An 11053-nucleotide genomic window follows, 5' to 3' on the forward strand; every position below is an offset into this window, starting at 1 on the left:
GAGTTGGTGAAGCTTGCAAGTTTCGGCTACAAGTGAGTCGAGGAAGCTTGAAAATTTCGAGTAGGAATGAGTCGGTAAAGCTTGCGGGTTCCGAGGACGAGTGAATTAGTGAAGTTTGCAGGTTTTAAGTACGAGTGAGTTGGGGAACCTTTCAGATTCCGAGTGCAACTGATAATGTGAAACCTGCGTGTTTCGAATACGAATAATGATGAAAAGACGAATGATGGTTTTGAGTACGAATGAGGTGAGTTGGTTAATCTTTGCAAGTTTTGAGTATGAATGAGTCGGTGAAGCTTGTGTGTATCAAGTACGAATGCGTCCGGTAAGCTCGTGGGTTTTGACTACGAGTGAGTCAGTAAATCTTGTGAGCTCGCTGAGAACTTGATTCAGCGAAGGCTGTGCAAATTAATCGTTTTGTCGAGCTTGCGATGCAGCTCTGGCAAAAAGAGGAGGTCATTTTGAGGCAAGGACAATTAATGTCATGTTTCCTGGTCTTTTTGCTCGCGGGAGCAGGGGTAACACGGTTCAATGAGACCTCGCTGGGTTCAAACAACTCATTCATGACTCAAACATCTTTAGCACTGATCTGATGAATTTAGGTTTTCCTGCAAATGATATGAGTTCATGTTTGACCAAATGCGGAGCCAGGCAAACCGAAAGCTTGGAGAAGATCATCAAAACAGATAAAGTCAAATGGAAGCCCAGAAATATAAATAAAACAGTAGTTAAATAATTGGGGGGTCGTGTTGCTCATTAATCTTCGGTGAAGTCGTCAGAAACCCTGTCTCCTTGCAGCACAAACCTGACAACCTGTTGGATTTCTTTTTATCGTTCATATCCACTTCCTGCCTGTGAATATTCCCTGCAGGTATGTTCAGGGCTTTGAAAAGGTCGCAACTGGACAGTTCAGATTGTCTCTGTTGGCTTTTCAGTATAGGACAGCTCCAGTTTGAGGGACTATTTATGTATTTATGCAGTTATGTAGACATTTCTTCAAAATAATTGTTTCCCTGCACCATCCCCTCAGACTAACGCTGCCCCATCTAGACTTTAAGCACAAACTGCTCAGATGAGAGGCGAAACACCTTCTCAGACAATTGAACTTGAAATTTAAATTCGTAACCTGAAAGACATCATAATGTTTTGCATGCAGTGTACACTTCATTAGGAATTTATGTCAGCACCAAAGTACCAAACTAAGTGTGAACAAGATTCCTGTAGTGGCCAGTAATATTGACCCAAGCTGCATGTTCTTCTATAACTGTACTCCTGTCCTATCAGGGGAAGCAACATGATGTTAAAGTTTGTGTGTGTATTTTGTCAGGTGCATGGACCTTCTTGTGGTTTGTGTGTTTCTGCCTGTTGGCCAGTCAATGGGGTCGCACACATGACATCAGTGGTATCCCCCAGGATGCTGCACGTGCAACCGTGGCCTTCTCCTTCTTTTCCATTGCCACCTGGGTGAGCTAGTCTATTTATTTGTATTTTTTTGTGTGTTTTTTTTTAACCATTAATATGCTGTCATAGCTGGGAGTGTCTGGATCAGGGTTCAGCAACCTTTAATATTATAAAGCAATTACATTGCTTCTTCCACTAAAGGAAAATAGTCTGGAGACGCAAAACATAACACAGCCTATAAGCTTTTTAAACGTTTTCATCTTTTTTTTTTTGCTGTATTCATGTCGGAGTAGCTAATTTTCACATTTAAACCAATGCGGTACCTGGGAAACAATACTGATACTTTTCACCCCTTTTGTGTGTATTATTAAATGTTCTTTTTTTTTAAATAAAATATATTTTTTTTATATAACGTTTAAAAATGTGATTATGTTAATTGTTCAGTTGTGTGCTCTTGATTTTTATACATTTTTTTAATATAATTTCCAATTCCAAGACATTAGAGGGCAGTAGTCTATAGACTAGCTAGAAAGTCATCTTTGCCATTAAGTTGAATGTGCCAGCCTTGTTTTATGCTACGCCCTACAAAGTGTTTATACTATAAACATTGTACCTATTACACACCAGCTGTTTGATTGTAGGCTAACATGCATCTCAGTTCTCGTTTTCATTACCAAAGTTGGAGGTGTTGAAATTGCCATGTAAAATACTGCTAATTAGTAGCATGTCTATGGAAAATGTATTTGAATTAACATTGAGCTAGTGCATTTTGAAAAGAGGAGCCTTAAGGTTTTCTATCAGGAATACTTTCTTTGTTGGCATGGAAGATTGCAACACTACATAAAGACATAACACTTTGAGTGCTGTTTAACTGTTTGTTTCCTCGCCAATTGTTTGAGCCTGTGTCTTGTCTGCAACCGGACGTTACATCACGTGAACCAAAGGTATCAAAATATGGCATCGTTTGAGTTTATGTAACTCTATACCAGGGATGTCAAACTGGTTTTCACTGAGTAATGGCTGCCATCAAAGGGCCGCTTGTAACAGCGAATAATGTATGAATTTGCCTCTGGATTTCATTATTAAGTATATTAAAAATGTTTAAGTAGACTGTTGACTTTACAGTAAAAACTTTACATTTACAAAATGTTACTGTAAAATAGTGTCTTTATTTCTTACAACATTTTATGGTAAATATAAAATCAGTACCACTGTTTTGTTTTTTACGGAAAAAGATGGCAGCTTAGTTGCCAGAATTTTACTGTAAAATTTACATTGATTTTTACATTATATTGTTAATGGAAAAACAGTACAAGTTATTTTTTTATTCTGGCAACATAAATGCCAGTTTTTCTACCGTAAAAACAAACGTACCGTCTTTCCATTTCCAGTAATGCATCGTTAAAAAACAACCGTAGATTTTACAGTCAAAAACTTGCAGCTCAGTCAGCAAAATGTTAACGCAAAAAACAGTACAATTTTTTTCAATTTACAGTAATATACTGTAAAGAACAAAGTAAAATGTATTGTCATTTTATTAATTTGACGGGTAGTTTGCTGGAAAGTTATGTATTTTTATTTAGACAATAACATGTTTGGAATGTATGACAGTATACTGTAACATTTGTTGCACTATTTCATTTCATTTATGTTTCCTTTATTTATTTATTTCAGGCAATGACATTAAAAAAAGTACAAAGTTGACAACACATAATAATATAAATTAATATAGTGCAAAAGGTAATGTACAGCAGTTTGCAATGCATGATATTCCCATTTTGCCTGAAAGAGAGTGGGAAGAAGATATCTTATTTAATCCCACCCCCAGTTCTCCAATATTGGATTTAATAGGTATGCAATTTGAAGTATACATACAGCACAGGCCAAAAGTTTGGACTCACCTTCTCATTCAATGCGTTCTCTTTATTTTCACGACTATTTACATTGTAGATTGTGACTGAAGGCATCAAAACTATGAATGAACACATGTGGAGGCATGTACTTGACAAATAAAGTTGAAATAACTGAAAACATATTTTATATTCTAGTTTCTTCAAAATAGCCATTCTTTGCTCTAATTACTTTTTGGCACACTGTTTGCATTCTGTCGACGAGCTTCAAGAGGTAGTCACTTGGAATGGTTTTCACTTCACAGGTCTCATAGTTTTGATGTCTTCAGTGACAATCTACAATGTAAATAGTCTTGAAAATAATGAAAACTCATTGAAATGAGAAGGTGTGTCCTAACTTTTGGCCTGTACTGTACATTCTTTCCGTCAAAACAAAACAAAAATCCATTACATTTAGTGAGAAAATATTAAGTGCTTTATTGATATACCGTATTTCCTTGAATAGCCGCCGGGGCGCTAATTAATTTAAAACCTCTTCTCACTCCTGCGCTTATTCAAGGCATACGGTAAAAGTAAGCAGGCGCTAATAATTTGAAAACCTCTTCTCAGCCCTGTGCTTACCAATGGCAAGCAGTAAAAAAAATGAGTGTGATTTAAAAAAAACAAATTATAAAAATGTTTTTTGCGGCCGTGGCCCGGTGGTTGGGGACCACTGCTCTACAACATGTCATCGCGCCCACTTTTACACCATGCTATCTGCGTGCCGGCCGGACGCAAGCATTTCGCAGCTTCTCATACGAGATTGCAATGCATACTTGGTCAACAGCCATACCTTTTACACTGATGGTTGTGATATAAACAACTTTAACACTCTTACTAATATGCGCCACACTCTGTGAACCCACACCAAACACATTTCTGGAGAACATCGGCTCTGTAACACATTATAAACGCAACATAAGAATTACCCAGAATGCCATGCATCCATGACTTTTGGCTATATTATACACGCGCCCCCAACCCCGCCCACCTCAACCGACGCTCGGGGGGGGGGGTATAATATAGCCAAGTGTCATAGATGCATGGCATTCTGGGTAAGTGTTGTGTTGCGTACCGAGCCGATGTTCTCCCGAAATGTGTTTGTCATTCTTGTTAAGTGTGGGTTCACAGAGTGTGGCGCATATTAGTATGAGTGTTAAACTCGTTTTATATCACAACCATCAGTGTGTTCTGTATGGCTTTGGAACAAGACCCCTGGTTTACACATACTAAAAGCAAAAAAATCTCCTCCGCCCTTTTGAAAAAGATGACAGGGGAAGTGTCACTCGTGACGTCACGATTTTGACCCGGCGGTAAAAGTAAGCATGCGCTAATAAATTTGGGGGGCGAATTTGACCCGGCAGTAATACAAGGCAGGCGCATATTACATGCCCGGCGGCTATTCAAGGAAATACGGTATATCATTTCCAGGTGTTTGCGGGCCAGGTCTGGCCCCCGGGCCTTGAGTTTGACACCTGTGCTCTATAACAAGTAGTTCCGAAAGATTTCGACCGGTGCCTATGATAGGTACCGAATTTTGTACTATCGCTTGACACGTTCACGTCCTTACAGACAATTGGACATTTTAGATCTGTTATCAAAAAAAAAAAGCACATTTCCTCGACTCCAGTGTTCCCAAAAAATCTCTTTAGGAAGAAGCTGAAGAGTGCTGAGCCCTGGTCTAGGTCCTTGTCCAAGAATAGAGGCAATGGAAGGTTGACTTGGAAAATGTTGAGGTTAACACATAATTATTGCTTGGTCACTATTGCTTTCCTGTCTTTGTGATTGCTCGTGCAGGCAATCCTCACCTACTTCGCCTTGGGTCGCTTCCGTCGAGGCGCAAGTGACTCCACCATCCCAACGTACAGCGAGCAACCTGCCGATCAACACACTCCCTACCCGCCGACGTACGCCCCCACCTCCTATAACCCCACGCCCTACACCCCCACCACTTATGCGGCCTACCCCAGCATACCCGACACGGATCAACAGCTTCCCTTCACAACAAACCTGCAGCCACAAGGCTACCAGCCGCCCACTTACTGACGCAAAGGGACGCCTTACAAAGCTTCCGGCTGGTTTGTTGGTAGATCGCGGTTGCGTGTCGCTCGTCCGCCACCGTGTCATATTGATACAGCTTTTCTCATATTGCTAAAACCTGACAAGTTGAGATGAGGGACACTTGCAGACGGCGTCCGAGGGGTCAAGCTCTCTGGACTGCGGTCAGATCTTGACTTGATCAGACTGAGTGCCGAATGTGACCTGAGTGCTACAACAACACTTACCTCAAGCAGGCAGAAGGAATGTACGTGCAGGGTTGTTGTGACACTGCCAAGAACAGTTGATGATACTGTTCACTTGCATTTGTACACCTTTCTTTGTGAAATTCTGCCTTTTTAATCACCACCTGTGCCACCATTTTTTTTTTCATATGTGGATAACATCTTCTTTTCCATGAATTTAATAATTTATCTTTACAACACTCGAAGTCATTTGTGGTTGAGTAAAAAGTAGTTGTGGCTCCCAACAATCTTTGAGATAGTTTTTTTTGGTTCTTTTTCTGTGTCTAAAAAGGACATCTTATACAGATGCCCTTTAAACGTGTGGCTTACATTTAGATAAAGGTGATTAGCAGAAAACAGATAATGCTGAAGCAATTGAACAGTAACTAATTAACAGAAACGTTTCCTAAAAGAGCAACAAAAAGTTTCACCTCAGTCCTGGGAGACTTCTTGTGCTAAAAAGGTATCATTACTACAAAACCCAAAATTGTTGAAGTTGGCATGTTGTGTAATTCGTGAATAAAAACAGAATGCAATGATTTGCAAATCTTTTTCAACTTATATTCAATTGAATAGACTGCAATGACAGGATACTCATAGTTGGAAATGAAAAACTTAATTTTGTTTTGCAAATCATTAACTTAGAATTTAATAGCAGCAACACATTGCAAAAAAGTTGGCACAGGGGCATTTTCATCACTGTGTTACAAGGCCTTTCCTTTTAACAACACTCAGTTGATGTCAATTTTTTAAGCTTTTCATTTGTAATTTGTTCCCATTCTTGCTTGATGTACAGCTTAAGTTGTTCAACAGTCCGGGGTTTCTGTTGTGGTATTTTAGGCTTCATAATGCTCTACATATTTTCAATGGGAGACAAGTCTGGACTACAGACAGGCCAGTCTAGTACCCGCACTCTTTTTTACTATGAAGCCACGCTGTTGTATCACCTGCACAATGTGGCTTGGCATTGTCTTGCTGAAATAAGCAGGGGCGTCCATGACAACGTTGCTTGGATGGCAACATATGTTGCTCCAAAAGCTGTATGTACCTTTCAGCATTAATGGTGCCTTCACAGATGTGTAAGTTACCCATGCCTTGGGCACTAATACACCCCCATACCATCACAGATGCTGACTTTTGAACTTTGCGCATATAACAGTCCGGATGGACTGTTATACGTCCTGATTTTTCTCTTTGGTCCGAAGGACACGACGTCCACAGTTTCAAAAAACAATTTGAAATGTGGACTCGTCAGACCACAGAACACTTTTCCACTTTGCATCAGTCCATCCTAGATGAGCTCGGGCCCAGTGATTCCAGGGGTGTTTCTGGGTGTTGTTGATAAATGGCTTTTGCTTTACATAGTAGTTTTAACTTGCACTTACAAATATAGCGACCAACTGTAGTTACTGACAGTGGTTTTCTGAAGTGTTCCTGAGCCCACGTGGTGGTATCCTTTACACACTGATGTCGCTTTTTGATGCAGCACCGCCTGAGGGATCGAAGGTCACGGGCATTCAATGTTGGTTTTCGGCGTTGCCGGGATTTCTCCGTATTCTCTCAACCTTTTGATGATATTACGGACTGTAGATGGTGAAATCCCTGAATTCCTTGAAAAAGCTGGTTTAGAAATGTTCTTAAACAATTTGCTCATACATTTGTTCACAAAGTGCTGACCCTCGCCCCATCCTTGTTTGTGAATGACTGAGCATTTAATGGAAGCTGCTATTATACCCTATCATAACACCCACCTGTTCCCAATTAGCCTGTTCACCTGTGGGATGTTCCAAATAAGTGTTTGATGAGCATTCCTCAACTTTTTTAATTTTTTTGCCAGTCCTGCAAGCTTTTTTTTAAATTATGTTGCAGGCATCAAATTCCAAATGAGATAATATTTGGTAAAAATAACTAAGTTTCTCAGTTTGAACGTTAAATATCTTGTCTTTGCAGTTTTTTCAATTGAATATAGGTTGAAAAAGGATTTGCAAATCATTGTATTCTGTTTTTATTTTTCATTTACACAATGTTCCAGTTTCACTGGTTTTGGGTTTTGTGGATATAAAACATTCTATGAGGACAATGCGATTTTTGTTTAATTGATATTTTAAGTTACTTTCAAAGAGTTGCTCTTGGACTGCAACATTTTATTACATCATTCCTGACCCCCCATAAACAAGAATTACTTCATAACGCCCACAAAATCATGTGACAGTGCATGGAACCTGTTTTAGTCCAGGTCCACCATGTTCTTATTACTCAAAAGTGCCATCCTAAGTGGACATAAAATATAACCTCTGAAGGGGTTTCTTGATGAAAAAGCTGCCAGTTCATGTTGACATGTGATATACATTTGTGCTGCAGTTGAACTCAATGGAAGGAATAGAATACAAAGTACTTTATTGATACCTGGGTGAAATTCAGCACCACAGTTCGTTCACAATAGACAGTAATAATAATAAATAATATATATTATATATAATATATGAATAATGTAAATATATTCTACATATACACATACTTTCGAAGCTTCATCCTAACACCAAAAAATGTCAGCCCTTCTTTCAGCCACCTTTCTGCAACAGAATGCACTAATATATTTTGCACAAATAGAAGAACACCATGTCAACCAAACTTCTATAGTTTGAAAAATCATTCATCACCACTTAGCTTCCTTTCTCCCTGATAAAAACCACAAGGAAAGAAGTTACTTAAGTTATTGCTACAACCGCTTATGTTGACGAAAGTCAGCCAATTCGAGGTATGTCAATGTAAACAGGTTCCACTATATTAAACTGTTTTAATCACCTGACTGCTTGTATATTGCCATTCAACTGCTAGTTTGTTCATGACTTCTCAGCGGTGTTAGTGTTTTGCTTAATTTCATGGGCAAAATACTCAAATCACTTTTTTTTTTATTTTTTTTTTTTTTTAGGCAAACCCTGACTAAATTCTAGGTTCAATTTGATCTATTCCTGTTGAAAATGTGTTTTTAAAGAATCCAGATTAGTTTGTCACCTGATCTAAAGCCCATATATTCAACAAGGTTGATTTTTTTTTTTTTTTTTTTTTTTTTTAATTGGAGATGCTAAACAAGACCTTGGCAAATTAAGGCCCGGAGGCCGCATGCATGTTGAGCATTTCAATCTGGCCCGCCAGATATTCCCAAGTATCTTTTTTAGATCTTTAAGATGGAAATTTATGATGTGCAGTGATGTTTCCACAGAGTGTTTCCAGAGCGGCCAGCCTGAAATACAGGTGTCAGGGACAGACGTGGAAGGAGATTTTTACTACAAAGCTCTAAAGCTCTGTGATATATCACATATATCAGATTGTAAGTGTTTCTTTTTTCCCCTTCACGTTCATACTTTGCTGTTTGTTGCATTTTTATTGTGTTTCGCTTGATTGTATAATACGTCGCTCGAGAGGGAGTGTGACATTCATATGTTGTCAATATTCAGTGTTTTACCGGTCATACTGTAGTTAATATTTTAAATCGGACATTCTTTATTTTCATGTACATTCTGGGTGTCTCATTCAGGAAAAAAATGTAAAGTTCCATTCCGTTTTATTTTAAATAATCCGGATTACTTTGTAGACTGATCCAAAGCACAGATCTTTAACAAGGACGATTTATTTTCTTTTAATTATTGGAGATGTTAAACAAGTCCTGGGCAATTTAAGGCCCAGGGGCCGCATCTGTGTTGAGCTTTTCAATCTGGGCCGCCGGACATTGCCAAATATTTTTTTTTTAGATCTTTAAGATGGGAACTGAAGCTGCCATTATGATGTGCTGTCATGTTTTTAAATTACCACAAGTCTTGAACTATGCAAAGTATTTCAATGGTTGAAATCTCCGCTTTTATATACTAGTTATTATGGTAATGTAATTTGTTACTATGGTAATCTAAATCACAGCAGCTCAGAAGAGGCACCACACAGTGTGGGTGGGGAGCGTTTCCACAGAGTGTTTCCTGAGCGGCCAGCCTGAAATGCGGGTGTCAGGGACAGACGCGGAAGGAGATTTTTACAACAAAGTTCTAAAGCTTAGTGATATATCAGATTGTAGGATGGGTTTTTTTTACCCTTCGCGTTCATATTTAGCTGTTTTTTGCATTTTTGTTGCTTTTCGCTTGATTGTAAAATATGTCGATCGAGCGGGGGTGTGATGTTCATATGTTGTCAATATTCAGTGTTTTATCGTTCATAGTTAATATTGTAAATCAATCAATGTTTATTTATATAGCCCTAAATCACAAGTGTCTCAAAGGGCTGCACAAACCACAACGACATCCTCGGTACAGAGCCCACATAAGGGCAAGAAAAAACTCGCCCCAGTGGGATGTTGGTGACAGCGACTATGAGAAACCTTGGAGAGGACCGCATATGTGGGCAACCCCCCACCCCCCGCCCCCCCAAGGGGAGACCGAAAGCAATGGATGTCGAGCAGATCTAACATAATATTGTGAAAGTCCAGTCCATAGTGGATCCAATATAACGGTGAGAGTCCAGTCCATAGTGGATCCAAATTAGTAGCGAGAGTTCAGTCCATATAGTGGAGCCAGCAGGAAACCATCCCAAGTGCAGACGGATCAGCAGCGCAGAGATGTCCCCAACCGATGCATTGGCGAGCGGTCCATCCTGGGTCCCGACTCTGGACAACCAGCACTTCATCCATGGCCACCGGACCTGTGTCCCATAGGCCGGTATGTCCAAGACACATTTTTTTCTCTAAATTTGGCCCCCGGATCAAAATAATTGCCCTGGCCTATGCTAAATCCTCCATCAACACCTTATTCATAGGAACAAGTAGACATTTCAGACAATTGTAATGTACTATGTATTATTACAATTGACAGAAGCTGTCAAGATAGAATTAAAATTGTCAGAGAAATTATACAGTAATATTAAACTTCCAAACTGTCAGCAGCTCAAGATGTACATTTTTTAAACCAAAAAACAGAACATTGACTTTTGCTACAAATAGTGGTTTAATACAACACAGTTCACAAATAAAGGTCTATATTTGCCTCAATTGGCTGTTAAAGTTTGTAAATATTGCCGAGTTTAGAAACACAGGGATGACCACGCCCCCGCACCCCCGGGACCTCATTTGATTGGTCGTTGCAAAGTCTCTTCTTCTTCTGGCTGCTCTCACTGATTTCTCATGCAGTGCTAGTGCGCCACTTTCGCCCCCATCGGTCGCTGAGGGGAACTTAATCACTGTTGTTCATTATGACACCTGCTGAATTTTATTAAGGTTAAGATGTGATGTAAAGTTGACAACATTTCCCTCGCCAGTCGTCATCATGCCAAATGCAAAATGTACACACTACCAGCAGCCAGGAAGCAGCCAGGCCGAACGTCCACTTTCAGGGGTAGGTTAGACTTGTTTTCCATTATATTAATACTGTTAAATACCATTAAATGGTGATTAAACTGCATGCTCTAGTCTACTATCGTTACGTGGCTCTTTATTTGTGAAAA

At 39.4% G+C, this 11053-nt stretch overlaps 2 protein-coding genes across 3 annotated transcripts in view; both read left to right on the forward strand.

Moving 5' to 3' along the window:
• The window catches only part of syngr2b (synaptogyrin 2b), a 37007-nt gene extending 31190 nt beyond the window's left edge, over positions 1-5817 (forward strand). The window contains exons 3-4 of the mRNA XM_061880897.1: positions 1325-1461; positions 5085-5817. Coding sequence (XP_061736881.1) covers positions 1325-1461; positions 5085-5333 — 386 coding nt within the window. The 3' untranslated portion in view covers positions 5334-5817. The remainder of the gene's footprint in view (positions 1-1324; positions 1462-5084) is intronic.
• Positions 5818-10788: 4971 nt separating this feature from the next.
• afmid (arylformamidase) overlaps positions 10789-11053 on the forward strand; it is a 50024-nt gene continuing 49759 nt past the window's right edge. The window contains exon 1 of one of the 2 annotated variants that reach the window (XM_061880899.1): positions 10789-10944. In XM_061880899.1, coding sequence (XP_061736883.1) covers positions 10876-10944 — 69 coding nt within the window. In that variant the 5' untranslated portion in view covers positions 10789-10875. The remainder of the gene's footprint in view (positions 10945-11053) is intronic. The other variant, XM_061880898.1, reaches the window with a different exon arrangement.

Source organism: Nerophis ophidion, linkage group LG20 (assembly GCF_033978795.1).
Source record: "Nerophis ophidion isolate RoL-2023_Sa linkage group LG20, RoL_Noph_v1.0, whole genome shotgun sequence".
Lineage (NCBI taxonomy): Eukaryota > Metazoa > Chordata > Actinopteri > Syngnathiformes > Syngnathidae > Nerophis > Nerophis ophidion.